This window comes from Pteropus vampyrus, unplaced genomic scaffold (assembly GCF_000151845.1).
Source record: "Pteropus vampyrus isolate Shadow unplaced genomic scaffold, Pvam_2.0 Scaffold570, whole genome shotgun sequence".
Taxonomy (NCBI): Eukaryota; Metazoa; Chordata; class Mammalia; order Chiroptera; family Pteropodidae; genus Pteropus; species Pteropus vampyrus.
Window position 1 is genome coordinate 503,486 of NW_011889351.1, and position 20,609 is coordinate 524,094.

The following is a 20,609-nucleotide window of genomic DNA, read 5'->3' on the forward strand; positions in this document are numbered from 1 at the left end:
CCTGGCTTCTCTTCTAACCCCACTGCTAATTAAAGAGTTCAGCTCGAACTACAGTTTATTTTTTCCCCTCTACTTTGTCTCTTCAGAATCTGTTTCCTTAAATTTAATAGTTCACCAATGCCTCTCCAGCTCTGAGATATAATTTCATATTTCAACTACTCGCAAGATGTTTCTACTTGGTTTGCCTTGTCCCCTCAAAATTGGTATTAAAATCAAAGTCACCACCTCCCTCTAAAACTAGTTCTCCCAATTCCTATATTTCGGTCAACATGTTCAAAATAGAAATCATCTATAAAACATTTCCGGACTGTCTACATGCTAGGTAACTAGTCTACACACTAGTAACAGATAAGACACAAACCCCAACCTCAATGAATGATTCTTTGGCCTTACAATATCCAAGTAGCCACGAAGGCTGGTCAGCAACAATTCTCAGAAATGCCTTCCTTTCCTATCCCACCACCATCACCCGGTTAGGACCAAAACCCTCACACCTAGACCACCCCAATAACTACCTATTTAATCTCCCAGGTCCTCTCTTCCCTCAAATCACAGAACCATTGCCAAGTAGATAACTAATCTAGCAGCTAATAAGCACCAGCTCATCACGAGTCAGTTATATTTCTGTATGCCTGCCTTGTTTCCCAACTAGACCTTAAGTTCTTCAGGGACTCAGGGTAGGCTTTGACTTCAGAGAGGCTTGCAAGGGATCCCAGCTGACAGTTAGCTTGCATCTTGGGCAAGACGCCCTCTGAGACCCCTGTTTTCCTCATCTGCAAAATAGGATAGCACCATGGTAATGGCATTGAGAGGATAAATGAGTCCATGCAGGTTAGGTGCTTTCCACAGTCTAGCACGGAGTAAATGCTGGTATAATTTGGTTAGAATACAACTCTGTATTGCTTATGGTGTCCGGCAGACTCAGACTCACTGGTGCTCTTTGGTAGATGGCTGACCACTAGGACTCAGGACGCCATGCAAGGCTGGTCCAAGAAGAGGCCTGGGTGTGGGCGGGGACCCCCAACACTTACACAGTCTGGACGTCAGTGGCTAGCCCCGCCAGGCCGATGTACAGCCGGTCGCCCATGGGAAAGATCTTCTGGAAGTCCGTTGTCACCATCTGGGCTTGGATCCCGAAGCGCCTGTCGGCAGCGATGGCCACACAGTTCTTCCCCTTCATGGCCATAACGGCCCCTCCATTATAGGACATAATAGACTGGAGCAGACACAGCGGAGGGGCTCAGCGTGAGGGGCCAAACACGGCCACAGCTCCCAGCCCAGCCCCTAATCCGGAGGCTCCTGTTCAGATCGTCCTCCAGCCTGGACGTCCCGAACTCCAGCTCTGAGATTAGCCCTCTGGGGCTATCAGGAGCTGCATTCACCCCCTCGATCCTCATTGCGGTGCGCTCCCCTTCAAACCGGAGACGCTTCTTTCAGTCGACCACCAGGCCCTCTCCGCCTCCCAAACCTCCCACGACTCCTTTCCCGTTTCTCAATCCCTACCCCGTATCCTTTCTCTTCTCTCCCCATCTTACCATGATTGCAGTGTGTTAGGACCTCCAGCCACAATTCCAGCAAACCGGCTATGGCCCTCACTGCGCAACCACTCTCGCTGCTTTCTCTCTATTGGCTGAGAGGCCGACCCTTCCGGAACATTTTGGCTTCTTATTGGCTGTACTCCTGTCAGTCACCAGCACGTGATATTTGGATGAGGAGCCAAAAACGAAGACGCGGAAAGAGGAAAGTGAAAAGTCACTGTGAATGCGGAAGAACCTGGCGTCGCAGTGCATGCTGGGATCGCGGCAGACCTGGTTTCGGGACCGGGGAGACTGGGCACAGGACCTACGTGCACGTGGGCTGCTGAAGCCGGAGATACGTGGCTGCGGCCCCAGCTGAAAGGCTGCCGTTGCTTATCAGCACTCTGTACGGGTCGAGCTTATTACTCATGCTAGTTTGTTTCATTTATTCATTCTGGAAATCTTTACATCGATTGTGTGCCAGGCACTATGCTAGGCTCTAGATATTAACTGGCGTAGAACGGTGCCTGGCACTTAGGAGGCGCCCATTAAGTGCATACTTAATAATGCTAGGGGGAGGGATAGGAGGAGGGCGTGGTAAGTATTCTGCGGCAGCAGGTATTCAGCTGCAAAGGGAAGGTTTGGAGGCCCAAGGTTGTTTTGCTTTGAGGGATTCTCAACAGGTCGACTTTACGTATCTCCAAGTCTCAGATTACCCTAAATAGGGACGTTCCGAGCTTCCCCTTATCTAAGATGCGGAGGAAGCCGGCGCTGCCCCGACCAGAACCAATGGAAGTCATGCGCGACCTGCTTCCTTCCGTCCCTGGATCAGGAACACTTCTTTCTCCCCGGGATCCGACTTCTTGGCTCCGTTTCGGTGTTTCTCTTCTGACTCCTGCGCCATAGTATAATTTCTCCTATTGACTCGGCTACCCGCCAAAGTAGCTATTATCGTAGTCTCTGTGGCGCAATCGGTTAGCGCGTTCGGCTGTTAACCGAAAGGTTGGTGGTTCGAGCCCACCCAGGGACGCTTTCGTTTTCCGCCCGCTGGAAAACCAATTTTAGTATTCAAATGGCAGACAAAACATTTTTCCTATAGCAAATCAGAGGGTCATTGTAATTGAAAATTTGTTGTGCAAGCAGTAGTGGGATAATTCCTCTGTCACTTTCCTCCACCTCCTCCCCACCCTTCCGCCCTCAAACTAGATAGCAGAAAAGACAGGGTTTTGTCTCACTGTACAAAATCCATTTCAGGTTGCACATTTTGTAGGATTATAAATGAATTTGCAGTGGAGGTTGGACAGTTTTTCGTTGTCTGCTTCATCGACGTTACATTCTATAAATAACACATTTGGGAGGGAGGAAAGCGCAGAGACAAAAGAAGGGACAAACTGAGAGATGAAAAGAAAGGTGAGAAAGGGAGAACAGTTGTGATCAGAGAGACAGAAAAAGGAGGCATGGCAGAGGAAATAGGCGAGGTGAGTGGAAGACCCGGAGAAAATGGAGAGGAGGAAAAGAGAAGCAGTTACTATGAGAAGCATCAGAAAAAAGAAAACAACAAAACAATTCTTTTCTTAGAAATACACACATAAGTGAGGAGGATGGAGAAAGAGATCCAGAAACTGACAAAGGACATTGGGAGAGGAGGAGTAAAGAACACAGGTAAAGAGAGTCATAAAATCACTAGAGGAGCCGCCCTCTCCTACCGTTGTCATCTTCCAGAGGATCTTATCCTGGTAGTAACTGTTGGTATGTGCTGGAAATAATTACCTGAGTTTCCGGGGTTCTTGCCTTTTAGAAGTTTCTAGTCTATGACAGACCCAATGACTCTTCTGATGGGTAGTTGTCAGGTACAGGACCACGTGGAATACTACAGCTAATGCAGAATTCAAGTGAAGCATTGGCACCTAACGTCTGTCAGAGGCGCATCTGAGGGCACGGGGTGGGGAACTCCACTTTTACGAAGGAGTTAATCAAAGGACTCAATCAGTTTTCTTCGATATCTAGTCTCTTCTCAAGATTAGGCTCAAAGGAGACCTCCTCTGAAAGGCCTTCCCAGTGCTTGCCTTTCCCTATCCAGTGTCCACATTATGGGTGGCGGCAAATCCGAGGCTACACGGTGCCATGGAAGCTAACGGGACAGGCTGTGTAACCCTTTGGGTTTGCCCCCTACCAGCCTGTGAGCCCCCTGTGGGGTAAAGCCAGGCCCATTAGCTTAAGTCCTCTGTGCCTAGCGCAGTATTTGACATTGACACATGACAGGTGCTTCTTTGTCCAGAAACCGAAGTCAGATGTGAATAGGGTTGGGTCAGAAAGTTCTGCTAAACCAGAAAGTTTCTCTTGCTAAACCGGGGATGTGGGGACCTGTTGCCCAGGATGGAAATTACTAAAACGAAGTTTTAGTGGGTAGTGAGGTTTCAGTATGTTCCGCCTGCTTTGCAGTTTGCTCCTGAGTAGTGTTTAATAACCGAAGAACAAGTGAATAGACCTCCAGTGAGCATCGTGGCCCCCTGAGGCAGCACTCTAGGATTAAAGGGCCGCAATGGGGACTCAGGATGTCAGCCCTTTTCCTAGTAGAGGATATTCCCCCACCACACGCACACACCTAAGGGCAGCCTTCCGATGCCCGGTGGATTGTGATCTCTGCGAGATCTCTGCGAAGCCCCTACAGGTTTCTCTTGCCTGGAATCCTCTAGCCCGAAAGGAGTGGCAGGCCAGGAGGGAGTTCCTGCTGCGCTCCCCATCGGGTAGGGCAGTTGCGGGACAGAGAAGGGTGCGCGGATCTTTTCTGGCAGAGTCTAAGATGCAGGTGACGCACTTGCCCTAGGGACAGTGGGCTTGTCTACGCCAAGAGCCTCCTTTTCATGAAGGGCGGCGAACTCCGTGTCTCCATGTACAAAGACAGGGGAGCAGGTGACCTGATTCTCCCCCAGGTCTTCAGACCACCCCCACTGTGCAGAAATCTCTCTCCCTCTTCTTCTTCATTCTAGCCCTCTTTTGGCCAGTCTGGGCTGAAGGCTGATGCTGGGGTCATTTGGCGGCCAGTGTCTACAGATCTCCTGGTCGCCGGCCAAAGAGTGAATGCATGCAGTCCGCGGGCCCCAGCTTTGGGTGGGCCTGAGCTGCGAGCGAGGAGGGAAGAAGGAGGAGGAGGCAGGCGCTCCGACGCTTGCCGAAGATTCGTCTCCCAATTTCCTAACTCGAACCAGCCACCGCCAGTGCACTTAATGGTGCTTCTGGCCGGATGATCGAGGTCTTTGGAGGGACAGACACAATGACCATCTCCAATAAATCTTGACTAATAACCGAATCGACCGTCCTAACGAGGCAGGTCCTCCGTCGTCGCCGGAACGTAGTATCGATTAGCTTCCCCGGCGCCGGCTTTAGCCGCTCCTCCGGCTTAAGCTTCCCTCTTCGTTCTCTCCCCGCGGGGGGAGCCACTGGAGACCGGAGCGACGGTCGGAGTCGGCCCGCACCCACCGCCTCTGCGCTCGCCCGGCTCCTCCCGCCGTCGCCGCGAGGGAGGCGCACCAGCAGCGCCGAGCGCCGAGCGCGATACGTGCCGGGGCGAAAAATGCGGGAACCAGCGCGAGGCAGGGAAAAAAGCGCGGGCCCACTTTCCAGCTCTGGCGCCTAGTTTTCTAGTTTATACGGAGCTCTCGCATTCGGCAGGGTTATTGCGTCCCAGGCCCAAGGCCTGATCCTCGTCTTCGGCTCGTCTCCTGGCACGGGCTGCGTTCCATTTTTCTCCACGCCGGGGACGGCGGCTTCTACCACAGCAACCGATACCGCGCCACGAAACATCCCCCTCCACCCTCTGTGTCACCCGCCAGTTTGCTCCCCCGAGACGCCCCGGGCTGGGTCCCAGGGTGCTCTGTTTGGTGCCAGTGATCAGGCAGCCGAGAGGGACGATGGTGGGGAGGACAGGCCATCTCTTACAAATGCAGTTATTAATTTTGAGGGAGTGTCACTTAGAGTGAATGAAAATAACCCGGACGCGTGGCCACGGCGTCGCGTCCCCCGCCCGAGCCCAGCGCCCTTTGGCTGAAGCCGACGCTGGAAGACTGCAGCCCAGTCCTCATTTCACCATTTTCTAGGCGCCCTAACTAGGGGCGGGGATCGCAGGGTCAGGGGGTGGGGGGCGCACACGTATTCTTGAGGGGCGGGGACGGTGAGTTGCGAAGGTTAACAGAGAAGAGTATTTATCCTCCAGGGTCAGGGGATGTTTGAGAAAGGTGAGGTCATGGCCTAGTTTGGGGGGCTTAGTACCCGGTGGGGGGGGCATCGCTTTAGCCTCTCCCCCTCCTTCTCGGCCCCTCTCTGCAAACACCCTAAAGGAATGAGGTCACGTGGGTGAGTAGTGGGCGGGACCTACTCTTGTCTGAAGGAAAAAAGCCATTTTGTCCCCCCCAAGCCCGGTCCCTCCCCTCCCCCCATCCGTCCCCTCCCCTCCCCTCTCTCCCTCCCACCCCAAGCTGCTTTCACAAACTCCTTTCTTAGCGTAGGTTTCTCCCCTCCTGCCGCCCGCGTGAGCGACACGGCTGCGGCCCCCCTCCCCTCCCTTCCCTCCCCCTCCCATCCCCCCCTCCCCGAGACCCACCGGACCCCGAACCCAGGTAAGCGGACGCAGACTGCCCTTTCCTTTCCTCTTCCTGCCCGTAACCATCTGGGAATTCGAATGGGGGGGGGGCGGTGCATCCTCTTTACACACCCGTGGGAGGGGGAGGCTCGGAGCCCGGCCTGCTGCTCGCCTCTGCGCCCCACCCCCGCCGGCCCCTATCTAGCTCGCCCCGTCTGCCTTTCTCCTTTTTTCTCCCCCCTTTTCTCTTTTTTCCCTTCCAAGATGGCCGAAGTGGATTCCCCCTTTTAACGATTGGCGTCTCTCTCGACCACCACCTCTTTGTGCCGCAGCCCCCTCCTAGACCTGCTCCCGAGGTAGAGAGGGGGAGGGTCCGAGGCAGCCACAAGGCCTTTGGGGCTACGTGCTGGGGTGGATCTCTGTCCCCCTACCCCTCCCCAGGAGCCAGAGCAGCCCTGGCTTCTACCCCACTACCCTCCTTGATCTGGTGAGGGGTCGCTCTCTGCTTCTTCCGCACCCGGGCGTCGGGGACGCGCAAGGACTTGAGGCCCGGAGGAAGGGGACATGCTTTTTTGATTGCTATAGGACCGGAGGAGGGCGCTCTTCCCTGCCCCAGGCCGGGTACTCTCTGGCACCTCCCCCAGCCGGTCCCTTTCCCCCCCATCCCAGGACTGGGCGCCCCGCCCCCTCCCTAACCACCTCAGCAGAGCCTCCTTCTCCGGAACACCCCTCCTTGGGCCCCGCCGAAAGTTTGGCTCTAGGGAAGGTAGGAACAGCCACCCGGTAACTGGGGTCCCTGATTCTCTGACCCAGGCTTTGGGGCGGGGGCAGCCGGGGCGGGGGTAGAATGGAGATAGGGGGAGATTTATCTCTATATTTCTCACCGCCTTTGGAGGCAGGAGGGGTCTGACCGACTGGCCCCTCTAACATCGGGGAGCCAGGCTGCCCCCTCCCTTCCTAGGCCCTCTTGCTGCTAACTGAGCGGGTGGGACCCCTCGGCAAACAGACACCCCTGCCCCTCCTGTTTCCACGGTGGGCCTAGGCATGCCTCTCCCTCTCCCCCATGGCCCCCATCTGCCCAGAATTGCTCCGGATGGCTGGAGGAGGCCTGGGGTGGTGAATCTGCCTGTAAATATTGTGGAAGCGCTATCTCGCGCTTGCCCCTGGTCTTTGTCTCTCAGAGTTACCCCCTAACCCCATGTTGCTTGAGTCTCTCCAGGACTTTCTGTCGCTGGGGGTAGGGGAGCCTCTTGGTTGTCTCATACTCGGTTCTGATGCCTCCTTCTCTGGACCTCTTGCTGTTTGTATCTGTTCCTGAAACTTAATTTCTCTTCTCCTTCCACTCTGTTTCAAGGTGTTAGTACTTGGAAAAGGAGCATAAAGCCAGCTGTGTTGCAGCTTTTTGGTGGGGAAGTTTTCCCAGGGGTTTCCTGGTTTGGAGTTGGGAGTTGTGGGCTTCGAGCTAGCTGTTTTTGGAATGAGGCAGGAAACACCCCAGGTGAGACTTGAGACTCAGGATCCAGACACTGTGAGGCTGAGTGGGGTTCAAGTTGAAGTCTTAGGGGGTGGGCAGGAAGAGGGGCTCTCTGCTGCCCCTGGCCGTGCTTGAGAGATCTTGGTGGATGGAGCTGTTGCCATGGGAATGGAGAGCCTGAACAGGAAGAGGTTACATCTTTGTGCAGGTCAGATGCCCACCCTATGCCTACAGCCTCTGGCCCCCAGAGTGGAGATTGGTAGCCACACTGCCTTTGTTGCCAGAAAACTCATATAATAATAATTTACAGTAGGTGGACCAGGGATGCACAAAAGGTTAGTGTGTGTTTGCAGCTCTGATTTCAGATGGGAATGTCAGACTGTGTACTTATAGATGAGGTTGCTATGCATCTGGCAAATGTGGTCTTGGCTCTAATCTGGTTGTATGTGTGTTGGGGTATGTCTGGCCTGGTGTATCTGTGTGTATGTCTGTCCAACTATCTGGCGTGTGCTTGCATGTGTATCTTGTGTCTGTCTGGTCTGTGTTGTGAGTTAGAGAGATGGAGGGGGTGTGTCTCTCTGCGTGTGTATCTGGCAATTGTAGCTGTGCGTATATTTTGGGTTTTTGTCTTTGATCTTAGGAAGCTGAGAGGTGGGAAAGGGAGGGAGGGTAGAGTGAGCCCAGCTTCAGGAGGCTAGAATCTGGTGGGGGAGCAGATCCTTGTCCCAGGGTCGAAGATCAGAAAAGATTGAGAGGTTGACAGTGCCCCCAGGTGGACCCCCCATGAATACACAGGGCTTGCATAGTTGCACCCACACAGTTGGGAGAGAGATGGACTCTTGTGACCCAGGGTATGCCTCTTGATGGTACACTCTGGCTCACTGTGTTTCCATGAAGCCTCGGTTTCCCTCTCTGTACCATGGAAGTGGGGTGAGGTGATTAGCCTCTGCTCCCTCTTCCTACTGCATGTGAGAAAGTGCTGCTGGTCATGTTTTGGCTGGACTTGGACCCCCCGCTTCCAGAAAGCTCACTGAGCGGTCTTTCTAGGGAACCTGGAATCTCCTATCTTCCACCTGCTTGGATGGAATCAGGCCAGGCTTATTGGTTCTTTAGATGAGTGGGGAGCCTGGCCTCAGTGCCAGTGTGTAAAGAGCATTGGACTGGGAGTCAGTCAGTTTTTAGTCCTAGGACTGCTGCTCTGTTGCTGTATGACCTTAGACAAGTCACTTCTTTGTGAGTTTCTTCATCTATAAAATGAAAGGATTGGGCAAGATGCTTTCTAAGATCCCTTCTACTTCTGCAGTTCTAGATGTCTGGATGTGACCTTGAGTGACTTTTCCTAAGACCTGGAGATTTTCTAGTGAGGGAGTTGGGCTAATTTCATTTGGAGGTAAGGAAGAGCAAAGAAAGCTATAGCCGGGCATCCAAAGGAGCAAAGGGACTTCTGGGTTATCAGAGACTATTTTTGCAGGGGAAAATGAAAAAAACTGACAGAGAGAGAGAGGCCTCAGTCTTAGGGAAGCTTCCAGAAAGTGCTTGGTTATAACAGATAGCAGGGTGGTCTCTGTTAGTAGGGGACTTTGAAGATGGGGAAAGACAAATGCCAGGACTGGCAAGATGGAGTTGGAATGGGGTGCTGATCAAGCTCCTTTCCTATCACTATAGCCGAGACTGGGGCCCCAGGAGCCAGGAACATGGGCTGCCCAACTATTGTGCCCTTGAAAAGCCGTGGTTTGGGGATAGAATATACTGAAGGGCTTGGCCCCTGGATGGGAGAAGGCATTGGGGATGGAAGATAGTACTCAGGTCCACTGTGGGGACTGGTTAGAGCCCTCAGAGCTCCACAGAGGCCACTTCCAAATGGCTCTTGGTTTCCCTTTATTGAATACTTCTTGGATTTGTCTCTCCCTCTCTGTCTCCCTCAGGCTGTTGCCATCCCCCAGCCGCTTCCCTAAAGTGATGATGCTGGCAGTCCAGCCACCCATCACCCCTCTTCCCTCTCCTTCCTACAACACACCAGCCAATTTCAGCTGGGGAGGAATTGGGTGTCAGGTGTAGGGCCCTGAGGCTTCCTGTTTCAGGAAGATGGGGAGGGGGTGCATGAGGGAATAGAACTTCTGTTTACAGTTCTTGGCACCTGCTGGCAAGTAACCATGGCAATCAGGTGAGGAACCAATCAGGGCTTCTCCCCACCCCCAGCCTCAGAGGTAATAGTCTGAGGCCCTGAGGATGGGGTGGGTGGGGGGAGCAGGGAGTGTCATAGGGGGCTCTTTTCTTAAAGGGGAGAAAGAGAAATATTTCATTCCTTCGATAAGCACCACGGCTCTTTCCTTCACCTGTACATTTAGAAAGGAGCTTGAGGGATAGTCTGGGCCTGAATCCATAGAAATGCTTGAGGAGGTGGGTCATGGCCATGTGCCTCGGAGCTCCTGTGTGTTGAAGCTATAGTCTGCCTGGCAGGTACTATATGGGAGTTTTTAAGAGCAAGTGTCTGTTTGAAAACATAGCAAGTGTGTGAATGAGGTGGCTAAAACAGTATGAAGCACTATGTGTTTGCATATATGTACATATGTGAGAGGGTGACAGAAAGAGAAGCGGGTATGAGATTCACCAATAGCATCCTGGACCCCCAGCATTATCAGACCCCAAAATGTTTTGTTTCTGGCTGCACATGCGCGTGCGCGCGCGCGTGCGCGCGCGCGTGCACGCACACACACACACACACACACGCACGCACGCACACATGCAACAAGCAGTCACACAAAATACCTTTGGAAGCCCAGATGGCACGTACACATCCGATGGATATTACGCACTCAGTGAAACGGCCACTTAGAGTTTGTTCTCTCCTCTGAATGGTTGTAATAATATTTGGGCATCTTGCCAGGGACAGGGTTACTATGGAAACTACCAAACAGTAGAGTTGCCAGCAAGCCTGCTACATAATTGTGAAGGGGGAACCCCTCCAGGGAACGCAGGACGGGGCCACCCTATGTGAGGTGGGAACTCCTTTCCTCTGGCTGGGTCTGCAGGTCTTGGCCACTGTGTCTCCTCTGGCTCTCCGGGCTTGCTTGCTTGTTCCCTTTGTCTGCCCTGCATCTTGGTGTCTTTCCCATATGTGGCCTTTGTGTCTCTCCATCTCTTTCGGTCTCTGGCCAGCCTCTGTTGGCTGTTTGGGTCCTGGCCAGACTCATCCTGGGGTCTCTATAGAAACTGCTGATCCTGGCTGTGAATTTCTGGTCCTAGAAAACCCAATGTGGTGGCTTTAGAAATGTTTCAGAGAAGTGAAGGGTGTATGTTGTAAAGGAGCCGTTGGGGCTTGGCCACTCTCCCAAGCCCCACCCCTTGAGCTTTTAATCTAGGAAAGAGGAAGAAGGGAGGGGCTGTCCCTTCTAGGTGCAGCTTTGATTTTCATATGGAGAAGCAAGCACACCAGCCAATCCAGAGGTGGGCTTTGCCTGACCTCCCTGGCAAAGGGCCTGGGCCTGGCTGGATGCTCAGGTGGGCTGGGGACAGGGAACTTATTGCCTAGCTTTGGCAGGCGTCTCTGAGAGCCTGTGGTCTAACTGGATGGCCTGGACAGGTTGCAGAGATGGCACCAGGTGGGAGATGGTGAGCAGTGCCCACATGAGGAAATTCCCACGTGTGCATGGGAGGGTGGGTTCCTGGGCCTGTGTGCTCATGGGCACAGGTGGAGCTGCATGGTCTCCACTTTGGGCATGTAAGGACTGTCCTTAGTATTTTCTGCCTGAGTACCAGGACTGGAACCCACATGGTCCACCTGTTATGGATGTTCAGATTGTTGCTCTGGAGTCGGGGCTGGATGCAGAGTAGAGGACAAATGATGGGGTGTCCCTTCAAATTTAGGGTAGCCCATGCCCATAGTGTTTCTGGGAAAGGCTTCCTGGAGGAGTGGATGGGATGGTAGGATAGGATGGAATAGAAAGACTAAGTTAGGGGTCTCGCACTTATACAGAGGGAGTGAGGAGGCAGGGACACTATTATTTTCCTTTTATTTTCTTGAAGTTCAGGGCACTAGCTTATTTATCTGAATTTCTTCATATCTCCTAGCACTAACTTGAATGAATGAATTGGGATTAGGGAGATTTTTAAAAAGTCTGTTCTTTTCCATTTTCCTGCCTCCCCACATCCTCTGGAGAGTTGCGTATTACTTCCTATGGTCTGAGGTGGAGCCTGACCTTATTGCTCAAGGTTGGGTGAATCTCCAGAGCCCTGGGCACCCTGTGAACACCCACAGGGAGACAGAAGGTACCAGCCCATGCATCCACCCAATCGGCCTTGAAGGCAGAGAGAAGAGGCTTTGGGCTCAGGGAGAGACGTTGGATCTCTGAGTTTCTGATGCCACATTTACTTCCCAGGGTGACGCTCCTTAGCCCCTCACCCTACTTCCTGACATCATGCATCGGACCACACGGATCAAAATCACAGAGCTGAACCCTCACCTCATGTGTGCCCTATGTGGGGGATACTTCATCGACGCCACGACCATCGTGGAGTGTTTGCATTCCTGTGAGTTGGGTGGAGGGGCTATTTCTCAGGGTGGGTCGCCTCTTCCCAGGTAGGGAGGGCACTGCCCAGGGAAGGCACACACAGGCTTCACCCTGAAGAGTGAACATGTCCATGTGTCTGGTGGGGGTCCCGAGGTCACAGAGAGGTTGTTGGGGAGGGGAGGCTGGTGGTTTCAGCCCAGAAATTCATTTCAGGAACTTTCATCTAAAATCTTTGTGGCTGAAATTTCACCCCCTGAAGATGCAGGTACCCCTGCTGTGCACTCTGGGCTTGGTGGCAAGGGGTCAAGGACCCTGGGAGATGTCTAACAGGCTGGCTCTTGTTTTGTACTCCACAAGGGGAGCTTGGCACTTGGGGCTCACCTTACACATGACACATGATATTGGCCACACACACACACACACACACACACACACCTGCCCCCTCCAAGGATGGATATGGGGCAGTTGCCATCTGTGCAAAACAGGACTATGTTGGGCCTCTGAACTGTGGGGACAAGGTGGAGAAGAAGGGATACCTGAACCTGAGCAGAGGGTGTGGGGGCTGGGCCTGATTATGAAGGGGGATCTGACTCTCCACCCTCTCTCCATCTCCCTTAAGTCTGCAAAACCTGCATCGTGCGCTACCTGGAGACCAACAAGTACTGCCCCATGTGTGATGTGCAAGTCCATAAGACCCGGCCATTGCTGAGCATCAGGTGGGCCTGGCACTGCCCCTCCTGCCTGTGATCCTCTGGGTCAGCTCTCTGTCCCTCAGCCCTCCTTGTTCCTGTAGCCAAGGTGGCAGGTGGGGGAGAAGTGTTAGGCCCCTTCCCTTCCTCTGGGTTGTATCCAGATGAGAAATACTAGAGGGGTAAAGACCAGGTCTTCAGGGACCTGAAGGCTGGGCTCTGAATCTAAGGAGAGGAGGTGAGGGGTGGGGTCCCTGGCTGGGGCGATCAGGGTATGGTGGTTGCTGACAGGCCCCTGTATATTTTTTTTCCCAGATCTGACAAAACTCTCCAAGACATCGTCTACAAATTGGTCCCTGGGCTTTTTAAAGGTATCCACACCCCCTTCCTCCTGCCCACCGCCCTCCTCTTCCCAGCCTGTTGCTCCTTCACCCTGCTTCCTTCTTTCAGATGAGATGAAACGGCGGCGGGATTTTTATGCAGCGTACCCTCTGACAGAAGGTGAGTTCGTGCGTGTGTGCTTCCAGGTCTGGGACAATATGAGTGTGTGGCGCTGCCCCAGGCATTAGGGCTGGATGCAGAGGGCTGTCGTCCACCACTGCGCTGCCTCCCCAGCCTCGCCCTGCTGAGCTTCGAGATCCAGGGTCCTTGGTGGGGTTTCTTTCCCCTATCCTAGGCCAACTTCTCAGAGTTCTCTCCTTTGCAGTCCCCAACGGCTCCAATGAGGACCGTGGCGAGGTCCTGGAGCAGGAGAAGGGGGCTCTGAGTGACGACGAGATTGTCAGCCTCTCCATCGAGTTCTATGAAGCTGTCAGGCAAGTCTGACCCATGCCTGGTCCTTTAGGGGTCCTAGGCTATGTTGCCCGCTTCTCCTGTCCTCCCCCATTCCCCTGGGAGGGAGGGCCTTCTAGAGAAGCCTTCTTGAACCAGGGTCTCTGTAGCTTCATTCTTTCTATTTCTCTAGGGACCGGGAAGAGAAGAAGGGCCCCCTGGAGAATGGGGATGGCGATAAGGAGAAGGTGAGTGCTGGGGCCTGCCCAGGAGTGGGATGTTGGCTGGGAGAGAGTGCGTGGGGTGGACCGCAGCCCTGGGGTGCCTCTCCCCCAGCAGACAGGGGTGCGCTTCCTGCGATGTCCTGCAGCCATGACCGTCATGCATCTTGCCAAATTTCTCCGAAACAAGATGGATGTGCCCAGCAAGTACAAGGTGAGTCCCTGGGCTCTTTTGAAAAGTGAATGTCGGTGGGTGGGTGTGTCTGACAATCTTTGCATCCCATTGTTCAGGGTCGGCTAGGTGTCACCAAGAGCTTACCTGGTTGTGTAATTGAGCTCAAGTAGAAGGGTAATTGAAACCAAGATTAGCATGGGGCAGTCTGCATCTCCTGAAACCGGTGTGTAGAGGTACATGGAAACAAGGTGGTATGTGTGTGTGTGCATCCACATGCATACAGAAGTATATGTGCAAAAATCTGGGGCCAGTTGGCCAAAAGAAAGGCCAGTCTGAAATTCCAACAGAACTCTAGGACATTGCTTCTTAAACTTGAATGTGTCTGTGATCTCCTAGAGAACTTGTTAAAATGCAGATTCTGATTCAGTAGATTCTGCATTTCCAGCAAGCTCTCAGATGCTGCCAATGCTACTGATCCACAGAGCACACCTTGAGTGTCAAGGGTCTAGGACAGTGGACCCCAAACTTTGCTGCACGTTGGAATCAAGTGGGGAGGTTCAAAACCCCACTCATGTCATACCAGTTAAATCATTCTCTAGGGGTAAGATCCAAGCATTGGTATTTTTAAAGCTCCCTGAGTGATTCTACTGTGCAGCCTGGGTGAGAGCCAGTGTTCTATGACATCCTTCTCACCTGGGTCTTTTCTTTGTCCAGTAGCTTCTCTGGGTGACCTACCAGGTACATTAAGGGATCCAGATGGCTGTGCGGATGACTGGGGGCAGGGAGTTGTTAATGATGTGGGTGTCTTCTCTGGATCCCTTCTCACCTGGTGGTCAGGAGTTATGTTGGGACAACTCTGATGAGGAAGTCAAATCTACCATGAAACCCCAGAGTAATGAGGGACCACCTACAAGTCCACTTGACCCCCACCCCCACCCTCAAGACTCCTAGCTTGGAGCTTCTTTGCCAGATGGCCCGAACCTTAATCCTGGCCAGGGTCATAATGTTCTCCCTCTCCCCCTCCAGGTGGAGGTTCTATACGAGGATGAGCCACTGAAGGAATACTACACCCTCATGGATATTGCCTACATCTACCCCTGGCGGCGGGTGAGCAGGGTGGAGCAGTGCAGAGTGGATGGGGGCAGGTCTGGGAGGGGACCCCTGCAGGTCCGGCATTGGTCTGTGGCCACAGTGACCACATGGGCCACCCTGCTCTAATCACAGACAGTTCATCTTTCGTCCCATGAGCTAGCCATGTTCAGGTGGCCCACCATACCGGGCCATCTCTGATGACCTCCCACAATCGGAAGGAGAAAAGGATCCTTGGGGCAGATTATGTGCCCCCTTTTGGGGTCAGAAAAGAGGGTCCGATGGCTATGGAGTAAATGTTGCTTTCTGTTCTTTGGCTTCCCTCTCATTTTCTCTCCAGTCTCTGGTCTTACACTTTCTGTTTCTCTCTGGGTCTTGTGTGACCCTGTCGCTCCGGCCTTCCTCGCTCAGTCTCACTTTTCCTAGGTCCTCCTATTCTGTGTGATCTCTCTCTCCAAGGCCCGGACCTTTATTTTCTTCCTGTTTGGGCATTGCTGGGTGAAGGTGGGCGGCAGTTGGCCTTTGTCTTGACCCCTCCCCTTCCCTGTCTCTCTCCCCCCACTCTCCCTGCAGAATGGCCCTCTCCCCCTCAAGTATCGGGTCCAGCCAGCCTGCAAGCGGCTCACCTTGCCCACAGCGCCCACCCCATCCGAGGGCACCAACACCAGTGGGGCATCCGAGTGTGAGTCAGTCAGCGACAAGGCTCCCAGCCCTGCCACCTTGCCGGCCACCTCTTCCTCCTTGCCCAGCCCAGCCACCCCCTCCCATGGCTCTCCCAGCTCCCATGGGCCCCCAGCCACCCACCCTACCTCCCCAACTCCCGCTTCAGCAGCCAGTGGGGTCACCACAGCTACCAACGGGGGCACCTCGAACTGCCTGCAGACACCATCCTCCACCAGCAGGGGGCGCAAGATGACTGTCAATGGAGCTCCTGTGCCCCCCTTAACTTGAGGAAAGGGACCTCCCTCCTTTTCCAGCCATGTGTCTCTACCCCTCCGCTTTTTGGGCCCCTTTTTCCACCTCTTCTACCTTCCCCAGCTCCTTCCACCTTAGAGGTGGGAGGTGGGTTTTATAAATAAATCTATATATATATGTACATAGGAAAAACCAAATATACATACTTATTTTCTATGGACCAACCAGATTAATTTAAATGTGTGTGTATGTGGGAGGGTGGGGTGTTCATTTTTAGGGAGTCTTGTGTAATTTGCTCTACTCTCTTTTTGGGGGTGCCTGGAGATGGACTAGAGAGGCCACTTGAGGCTCAGTAAAGCTCTGCCTCATTCTTCTTCTGTTTCCCAAGGCAGATAGGGCCCACCGGCCCCCAAAGCTTTAGGTACAACTCTAACTGGCTATGTATGGGGTCTACCCTCTTTCTCTCCCCATCTTGGCTGCTGTCCTGTCCCAACCCGACCAGTGCCACCTGCCCCATTGTTGAATGTCCAGAGAATTGATAAGACAGTGCCTTTTATAAATGCAGTTTATCCCCTGGTGCTGAGGAGTGAGTGGGCAGTGGATATGGCATCTCCCTTACCTCCTCCTCTTGCAGTGGAAACTTTGTGCAAAGAATAGATAGTTCTGCCTTTTTTTTTCCCCCCCGTGTGTGTGGCCTTTGTGTCATTTTTCTTGTGGAAAAGATTAAGGCCATGGGAGGCCTCAGACCTTGAAATTCCACTGTGGCTTTAGCATTGTGAACTGCTTTACCCCCTTGTGCCCCAACCCCCAACCAGGAACCCTGACTAGCAAGGCTGGTGGTAAAGTCTCACTTGGGGGCCTGTAGTGGAGAGTAGAGTAGGGTTAATCTCACACAAGCACAGACCCCAGATTCTGCCAAAGGCAAACAGTTCTCTAGTCCCTTCCCCGCCCTGAGCTGAGGCTGAGTCAGGAAAGAGCCACAGGGGCATCTAAAAGCACAAGAAGACAGACACTTGTAAGCTCTGTCCTCGACTCCATCCAGAGAGGTCAGTGGACCACCCCCTGAGGAGCAGACCCCAGCAGATTCCTGCCCACCTGTTTTCTTCCAGTGCACATAGATCAGGGAGGTGAGGAGGCAAGACTCTCACAGTCTAGGTGGTTGGGGTTGTGTGAGGTGCTATGACTGTACTCTCCTCCTGCCCTGGGACATCTGTATCTCCTGGCTTTGTAATAAATGCTGCATACTCTCCAGAGCCTCCAGTTCTTTGGGGTTGAGGGGCCCTGGAAAGGATGGATGGGTCCCCTGGCCTCCTCCTCATGCTTCTTCTGGGCTCAGCCTGCCTTGGGGACACCATATGGAATGAACCTAAACTGCCTCCACCCTGTGGCTGGTCAAGTGCTCCCAACCAAAGTTAGGATCGGGATGGCGGGGAGAGGGTAGGCCCTGTGTCTCACACCAGTGACCATAAGAATACTGCTCTAGATGGGCATGCTTATTTAATGCCATCTTTTCCACCAGAAAGTATTGAACCAGGGTACTGTTCCTGGCTGCCCCAGATTGGAGACCTCAGGTTATGAAGAGCAAGTCCTTTAAGAGCCAGCTGTGGGTACTGGGGTCCCTGGATGATCCCTTCTTTGGCTTGGTACTCACTTTTCTTCCCCACAAAGGGGGTGCCTGTCAGAGAAGCCTGGAGCTAGGTAGCAGCCACCCACTCTCAGAGTGGGGAGCCCACTTCTGCCTTCTGTACTCGCTCACTCCTGTGGGTGCCATCGCAGTACGGGGGCTTCTTAGTGGCCTTGCAGGTACATAGGGCCACTGTGCGGGTCTTCTGAGCCTTGAACTTGAGTGGGGAGAGGCCAGTGCGTTGGAAGAAGTGGGAGCCATCACAGAAGGGCTGGTGAGGGAAAGAGAAGTTAGAGACCCGGTCTGGGAGAAGCAGTGTGCAGTGCTTAGGGCTTAGGCTCCTGTGTGACACTGCCAGGGTTCACTAGTTTGTTTACCTCTTTCATGTGTAATATGAGGGTAATAAGAGTCGAGCTGTCCTAAGGAAATGAATAATGGTTATTATGCACTTTGCATGTAGTATGACTAAGTGTTCAGTAAGTTTGAGTCATTACGGCATTAGTCTCCAGGACACAAGGACAGAAATTTCAAGGTGAAGTGGGACCTTAGATATCAGCGATGTTTACACCGATAGGTTGTTCCTCCACCCCCACACCCTCGCAATGGCTCTGAGTCTCCATTGGTTCATGAAATTTATTTCCTTCCCCATATATATTCTCCAGTAAAAACTCTGAGTGGGAGAATGCCTGTGTGCATCACAGGGCTTGAAGATTGGAGTATCAATTTTTTGGTTCCAGGAAACAACAGGGCATATTATAGGGAGCGGATGTTACAGGAAGGACAGCGATGTCCCATAGCAAGTTGGCTGCCTGGTGCCATACACTCTCCCTTCATCCGGGGAGGTGTTCAAGCAGGGACTGGGTAACGAAAACCAAGATCCAAAGAGGTGCTGTGACTTGCTATGAGTGGGCCTCTCAACTTTGAGGTCACGGTGGGGCAGAAGGAGAGATGAGGGAAACATGCAAATAGAAGTCAGCCGCTGTTCCCAGAGGGCATGAGGCAGAAAGGCATGGCCACACTCCCGCTGGCATTCCCTTAGCACTGCTCCACCCTCATGAGGACCTGCTCAAAATCAAGGCAGTGGTAAAGCACGGCTGCTGGTAGCATGCCACACCACTTGGAGAAAAATCGTTCAGAGCTTAGCTCAGGGAGAAAAGAGGCCCTGGAGGCTAAGGATATGGGGCAAGTTCCTGCTGGATGAAAGGCTCCTAAGAGAGAAGGGAGCAGGCAGCCAGGCTGAGAAGACAGCAGGCTGGGGCAGACGACCAGGAAAATCACATAAACTGAAAGGGAAGGGCTTTCAGAAGACACTGGGAAAGAATACTTGCGGGCAGCAGAGCTGGGCAGAGTCTTCCCAGTGTTGGGGTGTTGGGCCTTGGGAACCTTTGGCCCAGATGCTTCCTTAAAGGAGCAAGGAGAGAGGGAGAGACTGGCAAGCCTCTCAGTGCTTAGAGCGGAAGCCTGGAATGTGCCCCTGAGGAGGGAGCACCAGAAGGTAAGTCCAGAATCCTGGGCTCCACTCGTCTGACAGAGTTTCTGTCTCTCTGGCCTCATCTCAGAGGGTGGATGCAGAGGACAGAGTTCAAGGTTGTGTGGGTGGTGCTGACCTGAGAGTATTCTTTCATCCCCAACCTTCCTTGTCTCTCAGGTATGTGGGAAAAAGAGGACCTGTCTTGAGCAGGAGCTCCCAGGAGACTGCCTGCTGTCCCAACTAGGGGTGTCATATGTCAGTGGGAGGTGGGTACGGGTCTTTTACCTGCTTCTTGCTACGGCCACACACACACCACCTGTAGGTTTTCCCCTCCACCAGCTCCACTTTGATGGGCGTTTTTAGGGCCACCACGGACTTGGCTGGGGCTCTGGGGAACCATTTGGCCTGTGGCAGGGAAGATGAGGCCTGGGGTCAGCTTAAGCCTTGAGAGCACTTTCCTGCCTATGGCCTTGTCCAGTTTCCCACTGGTTCTGGCTTGTGGCAGGCTTTCTCTGCAGGAGGCTGATCTGATGCCACCCAGCAAGGATACTTTCCCCAGGACACCATAAGGACCCTGAGCTCTAGATAGGGAAGGGATTTCAAGACCATGCAGGCATTCGGGTATTGGGCTCCAGCTGCCTTCTCTTCAACTCCTGGCTCTACTTTAGTGCTAGGGAGGGGAGGGCCAAGATCCTGCCAGCGGAAGCAGGCCAACTGCTCCGGGGCTTGGTTTATCATTCACAAGCTGGAGTCCTGGAAGCAAGGCTTACCCTTTCTGGTTACATTCCCTGGTCTCTACCTTTGGGGGTCTCTGGGTCTGGTGAACTTGGTCGGAGAGAAGGGAAACAGGGTACTCACCAGCCAAGAGGAGATGTCTCGCCTCTGGTGTAGCTTCTGCAAGGCACGCATGCAGTCATCACCAGACAGTGGTTGGAAAAAGAGAAAAAGTCAAAGAAAACCGGAGAACTTCCAGAGGGAAGTCATTTGGGAGGGAAGGGACGACGGCTTAGGGGCGTAGGATAAATAAGAGGTTAAGAAAATGGTATCACAGAGAGGAAGGAGAGCCTCTGGGTACGTTCTGACACGGAGGGAGGACTGCCAAGCACAAGGCGACGCGGGGACTTGGAGGGACGCTCGGCGGAGGGGCAGGTGGGGCGGGGCTGAGAAGGGGCGTTGGGCACCGAGAGGAGGGCCTAGGCCGCGCCCAGGCGGAGGGTGCTCACCCAGGCCACTGGTCGCAGGAGCGCGCCCACGTTGTTCATGCTGGGCCCCCGCCGTCACGCCGCGCCGGCTCCGCCCCGCGCCAGGGTCACCTTCCCGCTCCTCCCGCCTCCCAGCCGGCCCAGCCCCGCCTCGGCCCGGAAGACGCCGCTGGGTTCCGCGCGGGTGCGGTCCGGGGACCTGCGCGGTCCAGTCCAGCCCCAGCCTCCGGAAGCCAAGCCGAGTGCCAACCCAGCAGCCTCCTCGGGCCCCTGCGGGGTATGAACGGGGCTCTCCCGGCGCCCCGCTTGGTACCGGCGTGTAGGCGGAATGACCCGCAAGAGCATCACCTCTCGTTTTCTTGCCTGCCCAT

At 53.8% G+C, this 20,609-nt stretch overlaps 3 protein-coding genes and 1 non-coding gene across 11 annotated transcripts in view; 2 read left to right on the forward strand and 2 right to left on the reverse strand.

The window, feature by feature from the left end:
- Nucleotides 1-1,709, reverse strand: part of PSMB3 (proteasome subunit beta 3) — a 7,922-nt gene extending 6,213 nt beyond the window's left edge. The window contains exons 1-2 of the mRNA XM_023525554.1: nucleotides 1,536-1,709; nucleotides 1,034-1,216 (exon numbers count right to left, since the gene is read on the reverse strand). Of these exons, the coding sequence (XP_023381322.1) occupies nucleotides 1,034-1,216; nucleotides 1,536-1,538 (186 nt within the window). The 5' untranslated portion in view covers nucleotides 1,539-1,709. The remainder of the gene's footprint in view (nucleotides 1-1,033; nucleotides 1,217-1,535) is intronic.
- Nucleotides 1,710-2,473: 764 nt separating this feature from the next.
- Nucleotides 2,474-2,547, forward strand: TRNAN-GUU. The gene has a single exon. It is a non-coding gene; the product is annotated as a tRNA-Asn (tRNA).
- A 3,132-nt stretch (nucleotides 2,548-5,679) lies between these two features.
- Nucleotides 5,680-17,190, forward strand: PCGF2 (polycomb group ring finger 2). Of its 8 annotated transcripts, XM_011384309.2 has the most exons (12): nucleotides 5,967-6,133; nucleotides 6,361-6,452; nucleotides 6,766-6,862; nucleotides 11,950-12,100; nucleotides 12,701-12,797; nucleotides 13,086-13,141; nucleotides 13,221-13,271; nucleotides 13,477-13,585; nucleotides 13,735-13,789; nucleotides 13,878-13,976; nucleotides 14,964-15,044; nucleotides 15,600-17,190. In XM_011384309.2, the coding sequence occupies exons 4-12, from the start codon at nucleotides 11,989-11,991 to the stop codon at nucleotides 15,975-15,977; spliced, it is 1,038 nt and encodes a 345-aa protein (XP_011382611.1). In that variant the 5' UTR covers nucleotides 5,967-6,133; nucleotides 6,361-6,452; nucleotides 6,766-6,862; nucleotides 11,950-11,988; the 3' UTR covers nucleotides 15,978-17,190. The 8 variants fall into 8 exon arrangements, with proteins under 8 accessions (XP_023381319.1, XP_011382613.1, XP_011382612.1 ...); XM_011384311.2 differs by lacking the exon at nucleotides 6,766-6,862 and having other exon boundaries at nucleotides 5,966-6,133; XM_011384313.2 differs by lacking the exon at nucleotides 6,766-6,862 and having other exon boundaries at nucleotides 5,968-6,133; nucleotides 13,881-13,976.
- Nucleotides 17,191-17,419: 229 nt separating this feature from the next.
- On the reverse strand, nucleotides 17,420-20,476 carry CISD3 (CDGSH iron sulfur domain 3). Its single transcript, XM_011384314.2, has 4 exons — nucleotides 20,260-20,476; nucleotides 19,895-19,930; nucleotides 19,322-19,441; nucleotides 17,420-17,836 (listed from the first exon to the last, which is right to left on the reverse strand). Exons 1-4 carry the CDS (start codon nucleotides 20,296-20,298, stop codon nucleotides 17,657-17,659), a joined length of 375 nt encoding a protein of 124 aa, XP_011382616.1. The 5' UTR covers nucleotides 20,299-20,476; the 3' UTR covers nucleotides 17,420-17,656.
- Between the last annotated feature and the right edge of the window lie 133 nt (nucleotides 20,477-20,609).

Excerpts from the sequence above, each read along its gene's own strand:
- CISD3 (XM_011384314.2), bottom strand. The coding sequence starts at position 20,298 with ATGAACAACGTGGGCGCGCTCCTGCGACCAGTGGCCTGG. Across the intron at positions 19,931-20,259 it reads TCCTGCGACCAGTGGCCTGG|AAGCTACACCAGAGGCGAGA; the intron begins GTGAGCACCCTC and ends CGTGCCTTGCAG. Across the intron at positions 17,837-19,321 it reads GTGGCCGTAGCAAGAAGCAG|CCCTTCTGTGATGGCTCCCA; the intron begins GTAAAAGACCCG and ends TTCCCTCACCAG.
- PCGF2 (XM_023525551.1), top strand. The coding sequence starts at position 11,989 with ATGCATCGGACCACACGGATCAAAATCACAGAGCTGAACCCTCACCTC. Across the intron at positions 13,142-13,220 it reads GGTCCCTGGGCTTTTTAAAG|ATGAGATGAAACGGCGGCGG; the intron begins GTATCCACACCC and ends TCCTTCTTTCAG. Across the intron at positions 15,045-15,599 it reads ACATCTACCCCTGGCGGCGG|AATGGCCCTCTCCCCCTCAA; the intron begins GTGAGCAGGGTG and ends CTCTCCCTGCAG.